The sequence below is a fragment of the Littorina saxatilis genome, linkage group LG8 (genome assembly GCF_037325665.1).
Source record: "Littorina saxatilis isolate snail1 linkage group LG8, US_GU_Lsax_2.0, whole genome shotgun sequence".
Lineage (NCBI taxonomy): Eukaryota > Metazoa > Mollusca > Gastropoda > Littorinimorpha > Littorinidae > Littorina > Littorina saxatilis.
In genome coordinates this window covers 35,834,029-35,851,566 of record NC_090252.1, presented here as the reverse complement: position 1 = coordinate 35,851,566, position 17,538 = coordinate 35,834,029, and the positions used below count along the sequence as shown (strand labels likewise).

The following is a 17,538-nucleotide window of genomic DNA, read 5'->3' as shown; positions in this document are numbered from 1 at the left end:
ACTCTCTTCGGTGTCCGAACCTCCCCCCGTGTACACTACATTGGGTGTGCACGTTAAAGATCCCACGATTGACAAAAGGGTCTTTCCTGGCAAAATTGCTTAGGCACAGTTAATAATTGTCTACCTATACCCGTGTGACTTGGAATAATAGGCCGTGAAAGGTAAATATGCGCCGAAATGGCTGCAATCTACTGGCCGTATAAAATTTCATCTCACACGGCATCACTGCAGAGCGCCTAGAACTGTACCCACGGAATATGCGCGATATAAGACTCATTGATTGATTGATTGTCTGTCATCTTTTCCAATGAAACTATAGCTGTCATGACAGGCCACCAGGACACGTTTGACGAGGCCCAAGCCGGTCTTTCCATGGCCGGTTCCACTGTAGTTTCTAAGTTAGGCGTAGAACTTGTTTCAAGGTCACTTATGTTCCGTGCCTAATTATAGTACTGTCTGTGAAGCTCATTAGCATGAGTATGACTTTGAATCAGAGCTGCTTAATTTACAAGGGAAAAGAAATTAGTTAGCATGATTTATAAGTAGTTTGCAATGCATTGTACTTTTTTTCATTTTTATTCTTTCTTTATTACGTTTAGTCAAGTTTTGTTTGTTAGTGTGCATAAAGCGTGCACATCGGTTGAATTCTGTTTGAAGGAAGTAAGGACTCCAAGAGAAAGAAAAAGAAGTGGCAACTGATACTGCTTGTGATACTGATAGTGATACTGCTTGTGATACTGATAGTGATACTGCTTGTGATACTGATAGTGATACTGCTTGTGATACTGATAGTGATACTGCTTGTGATACTGATAGTGATACTGCTTGTGATACTGATAGTGATACTGCTTGTGATACTGATAGTGATACTGCTTGTGATACTGATAGTGATACTGCTTGTGATACTGATAGTGATACTGCTTGTGATACTGATAGTGATCAAGTGTTTCTCTTTGCATTTATCAGATTTTGTCTGATTTCGTTTTGATTAAGAGCAAGCTTTATTTATGTTTACAACTGGCATGGTAAGTGAGTCACAATAAGATTACAATGTACCTTGGTTTTGGAATTTGATTGTTGTCGTCAAAAAGAGACTCAGTCAAATATGAGTAGTTATTTTGCTTCAAGTTCCAGTATACTTTGTTTTTTTGACTGATTTCATTTCTCTTAGCTGTGGGGAGGGGGTTCTCTTTTCAGATTTAAAAGAAAAACCTTTTTACATTTGATTAATGTTCAGTGCTAGACAGGCTACTGGTGTTATCATGTGCAGGTTTTTCCACCCTGTTAGGTTTGACACAGGTTTCAGAACATTCATTTGTGAATTATACCCACAGATGCTGAGCCCAACGTACAAATCTCGTAGTGAGGACTTCAGGAAAACTTTCAAGGAGATTCCCAGGGACGAAAGATTGATAGTCGGTAAGTACCGTAACATGCCCTTAAAGAACAAACAAACAACATGCACACACACAAAAACAGAATTAAAAAATAAACAAAACTAGCGTGCTCGCGGCAACGTTTGGAGACACGCCTCTTGCAGCTTGTGATTGCCAAACTCATGTTGCACAAATTTAAATAGAAGTATTTTGAAGTGCATGGGACGGGCGCAATGGCCTGGTAGATAAGACGCCTGCCTCCTATGCGGTAGGTTGAGTGTTCAAATCCCGGCCGCGCCTGCTGGGATAAGGGTGTAGATTTTTCCTTTCTCTTAGGTGAACTTAGTTATGTGAAGATCTGCAAGTGCATTTATAATCCCCCTTTGTGTGTACCCTTCTTTGTATCACACAAGCACAAGACCAAGTATGTACGGAAAAGATCCTGTGATCCATGTCAGAGTTCGGTGGGTTATAGAAACATAAAAATACCATTTTAGCATGCATCCCCAGAAATCATTGTATGGCTGCCTAAATGACGGGGTAAAAACCGACTTACAAGTGAAAACCCACTTGTGCATAAAACACCAGTGTACATAGGAGTACCAGCCCATCAACGAAGAAGAAGAAGAAGAAAGTACAAGGGATATTGTTTCAAGTTTAGGCACATATTTCATTTTCACAAATGTCCATTTTGAACTTCAGCAGATAAGTGAGTTTCCAGTTTCATGTAAGGTCTTACTCCAACATTGCAGATTATTCATGTGCGATGCAGAAAGACATTCTGGTTCAAGGCAGGATGTACATCTCCCAGAACTGGGTCTGTTTCTACGCCAACATTTTCCGCTGGGAAACTGTGGTAAGTTGATACGGTGCAGTGGAACCTCTCTAATAAGACCTAATTAACAATCCGAAAAAAACAGCTGTCATTAAAGCCAACATCAGCGGGTGGAAGATGTAGCTCTAGTTTCTCGTACAGGCAATGTAAATTTAACTCTGTGGCCTTCTACTAATGCAAGGCTTGGTCTCCTGGATACCGATGTTCTTCTTTGAAGGCGCACTCCTTCTCATGAGAGTTCAGCTCAATGTGTCAGATGGGGTCAGGCTTGTACATGGGATAAGACCTCCACTTGGACACATACACAAAATTAACAGCATGACCGGCACGGTTGGCCTAGTAGTAAGGCGTCCGCCCCGTGATCAGGAGGTCGTGGGTTCAAACCCCGGCCGGGTCATACCTAAGACTTTAAAATTGGCAATCTAGTGGCTGCTCCGCCTGGCGTCTGGCATCTGGCATTATGGGGTTAGTGCTAGGACTGGTTGGTCCGGTGTCGATGTCAGAATAATGTGACTGGGTGAGACATGAAGCCTGTGCTGCGACTTCTGTCTTGTGTGTGGGGCACGTTATATGTCAAAGCAGCACCGCCCTCGTGGTCGGCTGGGCGTTAAGCAAGCAAAATTAACAGCATGGGTGGTCTCTGTGCACAGTGGTCATTTTGTTTTATTAAATATTTTGTTAATGCAACCCGAGTGGCTTTTTGAGAAACTAATTTGTCAAAAATTCCCACTGTGCAGAGAGAGCACCCAAGCTGTTCATTTGTGGTATGCATGTGAACAAGTGGAGAGATGTTCTTATCCTTTGTCAAAGCCTGGCAAGAACTGAGATAGTAAGCGGAACTGTTTTCATGAGAAGGAGTGTGCCTTTAAAAAGAGAAAGACTTAGAATACAGTTAAATTTACAGAGCTTATGAACTGAAAATCTAAAAGAGCTAGTTGGGGGGGGGGGGGGGGGGGGTGTGCCAGATTTGGGGGTCTTAAAAGGGGGCTTCCAGTGTAGCTTGGATTTTGTTTAGGTTCAGGTTTTGACATGCATAGTACCTTTGTAAACTGCAGATATACTGTGTATAAAATGCATAGTGTCTTTCAGAAGAACCTCAGATATTTTTCCATGAATCGAGAAAGATTGCTTTGTGTTGGCTATACCTATATGTGTGGGGGGTGGGGGTCGAGTTAATTCGGTAATTCGTCTATCAGAGTTTGCTTTTTACATTGTCAACCAGCTTGCGATCCCGTGTCGAGACATCACGGCGATTACCAAGGAAAGAACAGCGAGAGTCATCCCCAACGCTATCCAGATCACCACCACCAGCGACAAGTATTTCTTCACCTCCTTCGGCGCACGGGACAAGACTTACATGATGCTCTTCCGAATCTGGCAGAACAATCTTATGAATCAGGTCAGCTGCATTTCTCCTTGTTGGAGTCGTCTTCTTTGGAGATTCTTAAACGAAATGAGGCAGAAATATGTTTAGAAATGTGATAAACAGGGTTAGTGCTAGGACTGGTTGGTCCGGTGTCAGAATAATGTGACTGGGTGAGACATGAAGCCTGTGCTGCGACTTCTGTCTTGTGTGTGGCGCACGTTATATGTCAAAGCAGCACCGCCCTGATATGGCCCTTCGTGGTCGGCTGGGCGTTAAGCAAAAAAAAAAAAAAAAAAAAATGTGATAAACAAAGGGAAGTAAGCGCTCTAAATACATACAATGTGCAATGGAGTAAGCGAGAGTTATCCGGAACCAATCTCCTGGCACCTGAGAGAATAACAAGCATTGAAATGAACAAGCGACGTTCATCCTCTTTTAAGATTGTTAAAAACCTGAGACTACATGTAAAGGCTTTCCTGGATTGAGCCTGAAGTTAGTTGACTTTGTGAAAACTGTATTTTCCTTAAAAAGACTTTGCAAAGTTTTCAGGAAATCAACTTCAGGCTCAATCCTATCATGCAAAGTGTTTTACGGAAAATACATTGCCAAAGCTTCGTGCAGCAAGCCATGTATAAAAATTCATAACTCTTCATCCAACTTTTCTGGGTGAGTTTTGGTTATAGAAGCTACTGCACCATTACCCCAAGTTTTTACGTTTTCTGCATGCACAACACATATAAACATGCAGGCACACACGCATGCACACACACACGAACACACTTTTTATCTCCTTATCAGCTATCATTTCACCAGCAACAAGGTTAAAAACAAAACGACTAATTTTGCAAGCGACTGTTTCAGCCGATGCCGCCCCGGGAGCTGTGGCAATGGATTCACTACAACTATGGGGAGGAGCTTGGACTCGGGTCTAGCGATGACGACTATGTTCCACCACCACGCATGGAAGATCTCCAAGAGAAGCTCAAACCTGACGAAGATCTGAACCAGAAACTGGTAAGTTTGTTTTATTTTTGTGTGCCTTTGTTGAGACAAGATGACTTCACTGGTAGTTCAGTTGGTAGAGCACTGGACTTAATCTTTTTCTTCTTCTTCTTCGTTCAAGAGCTGAAACTCCCACGTTCACTCATGATTTGCACGAATGGGTTTTTACGTGTATGACCGCTTTTACCAAAGCCATTCAGGCAGCAACACGCCGCTTTCGGGGGAAGCATGCAGGATATTTTTGTGTTTCTATAACCCACCGAACACTGACATGGGTTACAGGTTCTTTTCCGTGCGCACTTTGTCTTGTGCTTGCGTGTACACACAAAGGGGGATAAGGCACTAGCAGGTCTGCGCATAAGTTGACCTGGGAGATCAGAAAAATCTCCACCCTATACTCACCTGGCAGCCACGGCCGGGTTTTGAACTCACGACCTTCCAATTGGGAGGCCGATTTCTTATCCACTAGGCCACTGTGCCCGTCTGGACTTATGATCCGTGGGTCAAGGATTGAATCCAGGCCGGGACAGACATGAACATGGATCAACTTAATGTGCAGACTCAGAGGCGGTATCCATGTCCTGCCCCTGTGTCACCACAGTGGCATCTGAGAGAGAGAGAGACAGAGAGAGAGAGAGACAGAGAGAGAGAGAGAGAGAGAGAGAGAGAGAGAGAGAGAGAGAGAGAGAGAGAGAGAGAGAGAGAGAGAGAGAGAGGAGGGAGGGAGGGGAGGGAGGGAGGGAGGGAGGGAGGGAGGGAGGGAGGGAGGGAGGGAGGGAGGGAGGGAGGGAGGGAGGGAGGGAGGGAGGGAGGGAGGGGAGGGAGGGAGGGAGGGAGGGGGAGGGAGGGAGGGAGGGAGGGAGGGAGGGAGGGAGGGAGGAGGGAGGGAGGGAGGGAGGGAGGGAGGGAGGGAGGGAGGGAGGAGGAGGGAGGGGGGGAGAGAGAGAGAGAGAGAGAGAGAGAGAGAGAGAGAGAGATATGATGTTTAGAGGGATTTCAATTTCAGTGTGTTATTCACTTTCTCTCTCTCTCCCTTCCTGGTATAGCAAAAACAAGAAAATAAAACACAACCATAACGATTTTGGTATGTGCGTCATAACATGTAAAAAAGTGAATCGTTAATCTGTAGTTCTTTCTGTTCTGTCATCTGTCTTCCTCTTTTTTTCTGATTTTTGTGCCTGAGGAAGACCCCAGTGGTCGAAACGTCGTGCTTTGTTATTTGTATCGTCTTCGTTAAACACTTGAGTACAGTATTTTTTGGTCTTTTTATTTCTCGTTCTCACTCGCAGTCACCACTGTTCTGCTTTCATCATAACGATGGTGTTTGTGTCATCAGACCATGCAAGACTTGACGGACTCCTCCGATCACCCGATAGCCAACGACGGTATGGCCGGGCCGAGCAACGAAGACACCGACGCTCTGGTGTCCGACGAGGTGTTCAACCAATCGCCTTCTCCCCTCACCGCCCCCATCCTTCCCTCTGCCAGCTCCCCTCCCACCGACTACGGTGACACCACTGAAGACAGTGACAGTAAGTGTGTGTGTGTGTGTGTGTGTGTGTGTGTGTGTGTGTGTGTGTGTGTGTGTGTGTGTGTGTGTGTGTGTGTGTGTGTGTGTGTGTGTGTGTGTGTGCTTGTCAGTCTTGAGTACTTCGGATGTTTTTACTTCGGATGTTTTTATGTTTTGGTTGTTTAAGAGCAAAGGAAGCACACTTTTCCATCCATTGTTTAATTGTATGGACAATAAATTGTCTTAATATGTCTTCAAGTGGAGGATCTGAAAAACAAAGGGAAATAAGCAATCTAAATGCATACGACATGTGTAATAATAGAGTAAGTGAGAATTATGCGGAACCAATCCCCTTGCATATGAAAGCATTGAAATGAACAGGCGACTTTCATCCTAATTTTTTTTTTTTTATTTTTTTTTTAATAATTGGAGGATTTTTTTGTACTAATTTGGATAAGTCAACTTCACAAAGCAAGCTGCATGCATGATGCTTTGGCACTGAATTTTGTGTGAAAGTCTTGGTGAAGTCTCCTCAAAGTCGACTTTGGGTTCAAATAAGGACCACCTTGAGGCAGCTGTTCTTAAAACAAAAGTTGAAATAAAACAAGCAAGGAAACAAACCTAAAATAGAATTCATTTCGTCTTAAAATAAAGGAAGTGAATTGTAGGTAACTTTACAGAGGTTATGAGCAGAAAATTTGATAAGGCCTAAAAAAAAAATAGGTGTGGTTACGGTAACCCGACCTACCCTATTTTTAGGGGCCGACCCTATAACTTTTTATTACATTTGTCAAAAAAACACCAAAAAACCCAAGAAAACGAGTGCAGAAAACGCAATGAAAGCGAAAGCGCTCAAGTCGCACACTTATTTCCCTGTCAAGTAGGTTTAATTTGTACACATTAGAAAAAAAAAGTAATAAAAAAAAAAGGGATTGCCTACCTTCCTACCCTATTTTTTGGGGCTATGTTACCTTAACCACACCTATTTTTTTTTTGGCCTAAATAAGGTCTTAAAAGGGAAGACGTCTTAAATTGGGGGGGAGGGGGGGGGGTGTCTTAAAGGGAGGTTCTACTGTATAACAAACTCTCCCATTCTTTAATTATTAACCACAAAAAAACACGTTACATTAACGTCAATGTTAATGTTACGTTTTGTTTTGTCAATAACTAAACGTTCCAATAACCTACAATTCTTGGTTTTTTTTATTCTAAAATTTGGAACATTAGCAGTCTATCTGGTTTTTTGATTTTTTTCTCCCAATCTTTGCCCTTCTAAATGAGTCAAAGCGTTGATCAAAAGCTGTAGTGTCTTGTACAGGTGAAGTTCCATGCAGCGGCCACGAGCACCTGGAAAAACTCTACCTGGACGAGGTATTCAACCTGAACGCGGACAAGGTGTTTGAGAATCTCTTCACTGACTCTGCTTTCTTCAGAGTCTTCGTCGGCTCACGCAAAACCTTTGGTGAGTTGGAGTAGCTGAACTTGTTAGGCTGAAAAGATTATGGTGCTTTAACCTTCACCTGATCACGCTTTAGACTACGCAGTCTGAATGGTGTGGGTTCTAAATGACCCATACTTTCTAAAGAAGGATTCAACGTAAAAAGTTAGGTTCAAAAGTATAAATGGGTCGCACACAGCATACACCATCCGAATAGGTATAAACATGTTAACCGCCCCCTTGCTCGACCCACGCTGTTCAAATAGGGTTAACACTGCGAAACTCTTTCTCATAAATTCCATATGGGTTATCCATGACACCTCATTCAGATTTTGTAGGACATAATTATTAGCAGGCAAGGTATGAGGTGTCTGAGATCACCACCGCACGGAGGGACTCTGCAGGCATCGCTCGCACCCCCCGCCTGGCGGATTTATCTACAGGTATGGGGCAACCGTCACTGTCTATTTCAAGCGGTCAGAACAGCTGCCATTGGAATGTCTCCCCGCCTTTTCTTGCAGTGGGTGAGGCAGAGACAGGGTTCGTACAGGTCATGGAAAACCTGGAAAGTCATGGAATTTGATTTTTAATTTTCCAGGCCTGGAAAGTCATGGAATTTCAATTCAAGTCATGGAAAGTCATGGAATTTAACAAAAATAAGAAAGAAAAAAAAAATAACCTTTAGCACGCCAGCGGCTATTTTCGTCGCCCAGCCATCTCCCCCCCCCTTTTGCCAGCCAGCAGCGATTTGCGTCGCCAGCACAAGGCTTGTTCGTATGACCAACTTCTCGTTCGTATTTGCATACGAGAATAACGGTATTTTTAACGGCACTTGAACCAAAGCGAGGCTCACTTCCTTCCGTTATCTCGTCGTGTCGTCTGTGCTGCATTTGAGTCGGTTTCGTCGAAGTTTTCTGCTTTTGTTTTTGCATCGATAAAGTACTTTAGCGCTTCAACAAGCAAGATGGAGGATGATGAGTTTGAAACGTTCTTTCGAGTTGTTTCTTGACAACAAAAAATATGCGGAATTGGAACGAATTACCAAGGAAGATCTTCGCAATGAACTGTGTATCGCGGTGAAAAAAATGACAGTTCGTCAAGTCACAGTGACGGTTACGAAACGGAATTTACGAAAGTGTAGATGGATACAAACAGTGGCTGGTCCAGTTTAGTGAAATGACAGGACCAGCAAACATTACCGATAATCTGACTGCGCAGCAAATGCTTGACTTGCTTGTCGAAGAGAGCGTAGAAACTGACTCAAATTCAGTGCAAAGCAAGCCAGTGTCAAAACTGGCAGTGACAAGACGTAAAAAGTTTGCGTGTTCGGAAATGGCGACCTGTGGATCTAGTCATGGAAAATGTTATTGAGGCTCATGGAAAGTCATGGAAAAGTCATGGAATTTTGTTTCTAAAAACCAGTGGGGACCCTGCAGAGAGCATCAGAAAGTGTGAAATACAAGTGCAAAAAGGAGGGGAATAAAATATAGTTGATACATACAGCAGCAAAAAGAAAGAGGGACATTTTTCTCAGACTTGCTAGGCAGATGCCAGACCGTAACATCGAGACAGCAAAGAATCAACAAAAGCCCTTCACCTCAACCACCGCCACCATTCACCCTCTTCCACTTTCACTTGGTCTCAAGACTGTTAGGGGCTGGTCCTGTGTACCAGCGGTGTGCGAGAATTTATCTTTTGCTATCTTTAAACACAACTAGCAAGACTGAGCAGTATTCTTGGTTAGTGTTCACCCTCAGATTTGAGCAGTTCATTGTCTCTTGCTACCTTGGAGCGCTTCTAGCAGCGATGAGCAGCATTCACGTTTAGGCCCCCCCAAAAAATTGTCTGTTTCTGGTCACCCGACCGACCCTAAATTTCGGCGCCGACCCTAAACTTTTTTTTCCAAACTCAAATTTCTTTCTTTTTTTTTTTGGTGGTAAAGGACAGGGTGAGAAAATGAACAACAAAAACGTGTGAAAACGAAAGTCCGCTGACGATTTGTAAATGTGTTGAGTGTCTTGTCTCTATGTATAGTGAATCCAATCTCTTTGCACGATTTTTAAAGTTAGTTTTATTGGTCTACATTTGGGGTAAAATAAAAAAATAAAATAAAAAATCCCTACCTACCGACCCTATTTTTTTTAGCCATGTTACCAGAAACAGACAATTTTTTTTTGTGTGGCCTTATCATTCACCATTAAAAGTAAGCAATCCGTTAAACTCTTGGTGCTTTTGAACACAGCTTTCTGCATTGAGCAGCACTCCATAACCATTCCATAGGCGAAAAAATGGATGTTTGTCCTTGTCTTTGTGAGTACAGAAATATTGTGTTTTTTAACAACTACAGAATTATGTACTGGTCACCTGCAGATTTGAACCTTCCGCAATGGGAAGACGAGCCCGATGAGGACGGTAACCGCGTGAGAAACATCAGCTACACCCTGACGCTCAACAACTCTATAGGTCCCCGCACTTCCCCTAGCACAGAGAGACAGGTCAGAATTGTTGTGTGAAGGATGGTGGGTGCATGGTGTGAATCTATGCAACTGGTAATGTGTGACTAAAAAATAATTGTTTCGGATTGTGTCTGTGTGTGCATCTGTGAGAGAGACAGGTCAGAATTGTTGTGTGAAGGATGGTGGGTGCATGGTGTGAATCTATGCAACTGGTAATGTGTGACTAAAACAAAATTGTTTCGGATTGTGTCTGTGTGCATCTGTGAGAGAGACAGTCTAGAGAGAGAGAGAGAGAGAGAGAGAGAGAGAGAGAGAGTGAGTGAGAACTTTGAGAGAATTGAACTTTATTTATTTAACAAGGATTAAGATTTAAGGCTACGCCTTTTCTTACAATCTGTCCTTGGGACACACAGACACACAATGATAAAATTGAAAAAATTAAAAATTAAAAAGTTAAAAAGTTTACCAACAAAAGTAGGTCAGAAAACTTGATGATGATGATGATGATGATGAAGATGAGGCATGAAGAGCATATTACATATGTGGTTATTCATAAAATCAAATGCATACTATGCAAGTAATTATAAGTACAAGCTGGTAGCAATCGAACATGTAGCAATAGTACAACAAAAATATGTTCAGAATATACAATGCACAGCATATCTTTGAGAGGTGGAAAGAGCAGTAAATGATAGAACACAGACAGAAAAGAGATCTATGTTATTCAGCACAGGATTACCATGAACCCATATATTGCTTTCATGCTTCTTTATTTGCAGTGATCTGTATTTTAATATTGAGCATATTAATCCCTAAGCTTAGATGCTATAATAACTGGACACGGCGGTTCCCCCTTTCACAGACAGCATGATTTAGTTTGCTGCTGGCACCCGCCCACGCAGCCCCTGCCCTGCTTATCTGTTAGCACATTCCTGGCCCCGCTGGAGCTTCAGCCTTCTTTGTTCCACTGGCTGGCAGCAGAAAATGAGTCAATTTCCCACGGTTTAATTGCCTTCCTGCCACTGCCTCACAGCAGAACCAGATTTTGTATCTAGTTTATATCTTGAAGAGCCCTGTCTGGAGCACTTTCCATGTGGTTTCGTCTTGAAGATTTTTTGTCTTGTATTAGTTTCTGATCATCAGAGTACATGTACGCTGTGTGTTTCATTTGTGTGGCATTGTGTTGTGACAGGCAAATTTTTCACCCACTGTTCAGCAGAAAAGAAAGGATTGAATCATAGTATTATTACAAGTGACATCACACTCAGTTATTTTGTGCAGCAGTGTGACCTAATATTTCCAGTTTTCTTCTTTGTCTTCATGTGACAGTGTATGTTGGGTATGCAGTGTGTTTTATAATGGAGCATACTGAAACTGAACATCTAATTTGTGTTAATGCATTGTGTAGACTGTGTGGGGAACGCTCTGCAAGAACAAAAAAAGATCGACATTGTAATGTGAAACTGTGTGTGGACTATGCGGACAAACTGAAAAACTTTTTTAACATTGATGTATCTTCTGATATTAGTGCAAAACATTCGACCACGTTTTGTCAGAAGTGCTATTCAAAGCTGATTAAATTAAACCGTACGCCCTCAAACACAACAGCTGATCGTGTTAAGGAACAAGCTCAAGCCATTAATAACATCCAGTGGGTGTCCATATCATTTATCCCGTTGCCGACACTGGTTTGCTGGTGTCAGTATAATGTGAACAGCCTTCTTTAAATCTACCCCAAGATACATGGAAGTAAAACTAGCTATAACAACAACAACTGCCGTGTGCTGACATTTTGGAATAAATCCTACTTGGATACCTATAAGCGGGCTCAAGAAAAGATACTTCACACACACAAGGTAAAAATCTTCAAAGTGTCAGCATGAACATCTGTTAACATTAACCTTGCAGATTTGTTTTTAATTTGTTCTGTCTTCAAAAGTTGACCGTGGCGCGATCTGTAGCCACTCAAATACATGTCATTAATTACATTGTGCCGTGTGTACTGTTCTCTGTCTGTCTTCTTTCAGCAGGCTACAGCAGTGGCACACCTAAAGCATAGTGGTCATATTTAGTATCGTTTGAAAGTTTATGGTCTTGACTACAAGGCTATGTGTAAATAACACACATGCTGACATCGTAATTCAAGAGAACTAACAAGATAGAAGTGTTTTCAAAACACACAGCTTACTCGCAAGGCAGAGATAGCAGTGCGTAGCTGCCGAGAGGTTGAGCTAGGCCGCACTCTGGCCTGCTAGTAGAAGGGAGCTTTTCTCTTAGCCTTCTACTGCTGAGATGGCTTGTGTGGGTGATGCTATCGCGCGGTTGTACAGTCACTACTGTGTAGCCAGCGCTGAACCGGGGGATGGGTGATTAATTACCGCTGGCGGCCTGGCACTGAGGAAGGGGTGATAAAGGGTTCAGATTCCGGCTGTGCCTGTGAACTAAACCTAATAGCAGAAACTGCCGTGTGGAGTCTTTGGCAAGTGCCACATTTTTGTTTATTTATTTAATCATTTATTCATTCATTCAATCATTCATTCATTTCTTCTTCTTCTTCTTCTTCTGCATTCATGGGTTGAAACTCTCACATACACTCAATTTTGTTCACGCATTTAACCGTTTTTACCCCTCCATTAAGGGGGGGGGATTTAATTTATTAATAATTTATTTATTTCATTTTGTTGCAGGTGTGCTACAAAGACAGCAAACCCGGAAAGGCTTACATTGTGGACTGTGAAATCTGCAATGGCGGCATCCCCTACGGAGACTCCTTCTACGTTGTGTTACGCTACTGCCTCACCCGAATCTCGCTCACCAAATGTCGAATCCGTGTCACCAGCGAGCTGAGGTTTCGCAAGTCTGTTATGGGAATGTTCAAGAGTAAGGATTTTTGTTCTTTTTTTCTGCTTTATGAACTCAGATTCAGATTTTGCTAAGAGATTCGAACCTGTGCCCGAAGGGCGCTGTGGCGGGGTGGTAAGATGTCGGCCTCTTAATGGGAAGGTTGAGGGTTCGAATCCCGGCTGCGGCCGCCTGGTGGGTTAAGAAATATCCTTAATAAATAAAGTGTGGAGATATTTCCGATCTCCCAGGTCAACTTATGTGCAGACCTGCTAGTGGCTTATCCCCCTTCGTGTGTACACGCAAGCACAAGACCGAGTGCGCACGGAAAAGATCCTGTAATCCATGTCAGAATTCGGTGGGTTATAGAAACACGAAAATACCCAGCATGCTTCCTCCGAAAGCGGCGTATGGCTGCCTAAATGGCGGGGTAAAAACGGTCATACACGTAAAATTCCACTCGTGCAAAAACACGAGTGTACGTGGGAGTTTCAGCCCACGAACGCAGAAGAAGAACAAACCTGTTTACCCTTACGATTTTGGCGTAATTTATTACGATTTTCTGCAAAAAATACGCCATTCCGCTATCCGTGTCAAGACTACGATTTTCATAAATAAAAAAAAAATGTTAAAAAAAGATTTTTTTTTATTTTTTTTTTTAAATGAATTCACATGTTTGGCATTGTTTTTTCAATGGCAAAATGGGGTGAAAAAGCACAGGACTGACCAGAGATCATGTCTGATAAGACGCTGGAGAGCCTTATTCTAGTGGTGAAGTCTCGCCCTCACCAAAGAAACTACAATGGGAAGAAGGATAACTTCCTCATTGGGCATGCTTAGAAATGAGAATGGCTAAATACGAGTTATTCCCCTTTTCTACATGCTGACCAGGCTGTCTTCTGCTTTGTCATGACTAGTACAGTCGATCTTTCTCATGCTGTGACTTGCTTTATTTTCACATTTTCGGTATTTAAAACAGCAAACACACACACACACACACACACACACACACACACACACACACACACACATACACTGAAGAAGTTTCCATTCTGATTCGGTTATTTTATTTGGTGCTATATGTTTGCTTCACATTGTTTCTTTTACATTGCTTTAGGTATCCCAATTCGCTAAACACATCCATAATGCATGCATGGCTCATTCGAAAGAGGGCAACTGAATAACTGATGCCCAATAGCAATAAATACTGAACAACTGAACAATAAATAGCAATAAATGATGACAGCGCCAAGTTTTTAAGTACAAAGTGAAATCATGTGACTGGACAAAGGCACAATTACAAAATACAAATAAAAAAATCGAGGCTCATTTTAAATTAAGTTCTCAGCTCATGGGGAAGCATAAGGTGACCCTAGAAACCGAAATTAGGAGACCTCCCGCCCCCAGGGCAGACTAAAAAAAAAAAAAAGGGGGGGGGGGGGGGGCTAATTTGTGAAAAAGTATAAAAGGAATCGAAAACTGTATACATATATTTAGTTAATACCCCAAAAATTGTATAGTATATACAATGTCAGACCCTAAAGAAAGTTTGTTAGTCTTTGCTTAGGCAAAACAAAGCAAAATAGCCTGTTTACGGTATCCCGACCAACCCTATTTTTCTAGACCAACCCTAGACTTTTTTTTTGGCATTTGGAAAAAAAGAAAAAGAAAAAAAAAATCAATTTTGTTCCTGTTTTTTTGCAAAATAATTTAAAAAGATGGTTATAAATTTTTTTTAAGAAAAGCCGACCTACCGACCCTCTTTTTGTGTGCCTATGTTACTGTAAACAGACTAAAAGGTACATCAGAAACAACACACCAGGGAGGGTCCAAAATTGTATCAAAATATAGATGGTAGGGAATTCAAAATAAAAAAAGACAATAGACAAAACATGTACTTCGGCTCATAGAGCCTTCTTTAATTTTTGACTCATTAAGTCCATGCTCCGAGAGTCCTTTTTTTAATTTTGAATTGCCTACCATCTATTTTTTTTATACAATTTTGGACCCTCTTTGTACGGAGAGAGTTGGCAATTGTTAATCACATTCTCTCATCTCATTGACTCTCCTTCGGCTCCTTGGTAACATGCGTTCCCGTCTCTGCCAGGATTGGACACAGCAGCAGATAACCGGTAAATATGTAACAGGCATAAATGGCAAAATAGCTCGCCTCGCCTGATAATATAAGAGACAACTGTTCTACTACAAAGTCTTTCTTGGGAGGCTTGGCTAATTTACTCGCTCGTTTTACACGGGGTTCCATCGTTTTCTTTTCTAATCGGAAAACCTTGCTCCTCAGTTTGTTGACCTTCTGCCAAAGTTCCGCTTCACGAGGGGATGGGAAGATGACGACTTTGATGCTTTACATCCTATGTCCTCCAGGATCGCCTGAATGTCATCTAAAAAAGAAAACACACATAAAATAACATAACCATAACAAGTTACAACCTGGAAGAAATTAAAACACGTGTAATTAAATCACAAAATGAAAATAAACAATAGCGTAGGAAGGCAGGCCAGAAATGAAGTGTATTAGCAACTATGGATACGATGTGGAACAATGATGGAATTGACCTTGTTTGGTACTGAATGGGTGAGGCCATTAGAACTGTACCCACGGAATACGCGCTATATAAGCTTCATATTGATTGATTGATTGATTGATTGATTAGGACAACAGTACCAGGTAAACTCCTCACACACCATGCCTCTTTCTTTCTTTCTTTATTTGGTGTTTAACGTCGTTTTCAACCACGAAGCTTATATCGCGACGGGGAAAGGGGAGGGGGGGGGGGGGGGGGGGAGATGGGAATAGAGCCACTTAATTGTTTCTTGTTACACCATGCCTCTAACAGGATATGTTTCCCATCTTAACGTGTTGGAACTACAGGTACAATTTCATCCATCCATGCATCCGCCCTATACAGCTTCTTCTTCTTCTTCTTCTTCTTCTTCTGCGCTCGTGGGCTGAAACTCCCACGTGCACTCATTTTTTTTGCACAAGTGGAATTTTACGTGTATGATCGTTTTTACCCCGCCATTTAGGCAGCCATACGCCGCTTTCGGAGGAAGCGTGCGGGGTATTTTTGTGTTTCTAAAACCCACCGAACTCTGACATAGATTACAGGATCTTTTTCGTGCGTACTTGGTCTTGTGCTTGCGTGTACACATGAAGGGGGATAAGTCACTAGCAGGTCTTCACATAAGTTGACCTGGGAGATCGGAAACATCTCCACACTTAACCCACCAGGCGGCCGCGACCGGGATTCGAACCCTCGACCTTCCGAGTTAATAGACCGACGTCTTACCACCCCGCCACAGCGCCCGTCACCCTATACAGCAATTATCAACTATGTAATGGATGGGTTTAAACATTTTTTGATGTCAGGGTGTTCTTCATGGTTAAAAATCTCTTACCTGGTTGAACAATTTGTGCATCAGGCGACAGGTCGGTGCTGGCTTCATTTGTAGCTACCCTTTGCGATGGTGGCTTCCTCCCACTAGCAACCTGCAAATGCACAGCTCTTTAACTGACAAACTCACAACCAACACCCAGTCACAATGAAACAATTCTCCCAATTTCATGGCATTGGTCTTAGGCCACACAAAAAAGTGTATGTTTCTCGTAAGGCAAAACAAAAAATAATCTGTTTACAGTATCCGGACCGACCCTATTTTTTTCCCACCGGCCCTAGACTTTTTTGGGGCATTAAAAAATGAAATTAAAATATTCAGATGGCTAAAATACAAAAATAAAAAGCCGACCTACCGACGCTATTTTTGGAGGGCCTATGTTACCTTAAACAGACTTTTTTTGTGGCCTAACATGACTAAAGGTGGAGATTTTTTTTCTAAACTTTTTTTTTTAAACCATCTTTTTAACTTATTTTGTTGAAAAACAGGAAAACAATTGATTTTTGAATACCCCTTTTATTTTTGAAAATGCAAAATAAAAGTCTAGGGTCGTCGGGAAAACATAGGTAGGGTCAGGTGACCAGAAACATACAACTTTTTTGTTGTTGACGCCGACCCTATACTTTTTTTGCCATTTGGGGCTGTTTTTTGGCAAAATAAGTTCATCATATCATCATAATCAAGACGTCGATCCAAAATAAGTAACTTTTTTGGTTGGCCTTATCATTTTTTTGCGCTAAATGCAAACAGGCATTATTTGATGGGAACAATGCTGTTTTTTTTTCAATTCTTACATCAGCCTCAAACTTGTCATTACTCAACCTGCATTTAATAGTGTGCTTCATTGGTTTGCAAAAACCTAAAACCAATAAATAAATAACCTTCGGTGGTGGATTGGGCACTGCAAACAATGTCGGGACAGCATTCCACACAAGTGATCCTCTCTGCAGGATTGTTTTACTGGTTGGCCTCAAAGTGATCAGTACAAAGCTTGAGACCTTGAACATCAGCTGGCTGCAGCTTTTCAAAGTCCTCTCGCCTTGTGAATTGCATCCATATTCTGCACCTAGTTTGACAATAAAAACAACAATGTTATTGTTAAACTAAGCAAAAAGGAAAGACAAAAAATAAATCAGATCTTCAGTCTAAATCTAACGCTCTGCCTGAACGCAAAACGGACGAGTGATGTACCTTTGTACTGTAGTTTTCCCGTAAGCAAGGTTTGATAAAGATTTCGGCAAATATGCCCACGGGTAGTTTGTCATCAAGTGTAAACTGTTGTTTTGTACTGACTGCTGAC

At 42.0% G+C, this 17,538-nt stretch overlaps 2 protein-coding genes across 2 annotated transcripts in view; one reads left to right on the top strand and one right to left on the bottom strand.

The window, feature by feature from the left end:
* The window catches only part of LOC138973410 (protein Aster-B-like), a 38,703-nt gene that overhangs the window by 9,921 nt on the left and 11,244 nt on the right, over nucleotides 1-17,538 (top strand). Inside the window, exons 4-11 of the mRNA XM_070346131.1 lie at nucleotides 1,335-1,419; nucleotides 2,129-2,232; nucleotides 3,434-3,610; nucleotides 4,439-4,591; nucleotides 5,916-6,111; nucleotides 7,408-7,551; nucleotides 9,898-10,022; nucleotides 12,671-12,863. Of these exons, the coding sequence (XP_070202232.1) occupies nucleotides 1,335-1,419; nucleotides 2,129-2,232; nucleotides 3,434-3,610; nucleotides 4,439-4,591; nucleotides 5,916-6,111; nucleotides 7,408-7,551; nucleotides 9,898-10,022; nucleotides 12,671-12,863 (1,177 nt within the window). The remainder of the gene's footprint in view (nucleotides 1-1,334; nucleotides 1,420-2,128; nucleotides 2,233-3,433; nucleotides 3,611-4,438; nucleotides 4,592-5,915; nucleotides 6,112-7,407; nucleotides 7,552-9,897; nucleotides 10,023-12,670; nucleotides 12,864-17,538) is intronic.
* On the bottom strand, nucleotides 14,335-17,286 carry LOC138973409 (uncharacterized). The gene is made up of 3 exons (XM_070346130.1): nucleotides 17,120-17,286; nucleotides 16,242-16,332; nucleotides 14,335-15,223 (listed from the first exon to the last, which is right to left on the bottom strand). Exons 1-3 carry the CDS (start codon nucleotides 17,243-17,245, stop codon nucleotides 15,120-15,122), a joined length of 321 nt encoding a protein of 106 aa, XP_070202231.1. The 5' UTR covers nucleotides 17,246-17,286; the 3' UTR covers nucleotides 14,335-15,119.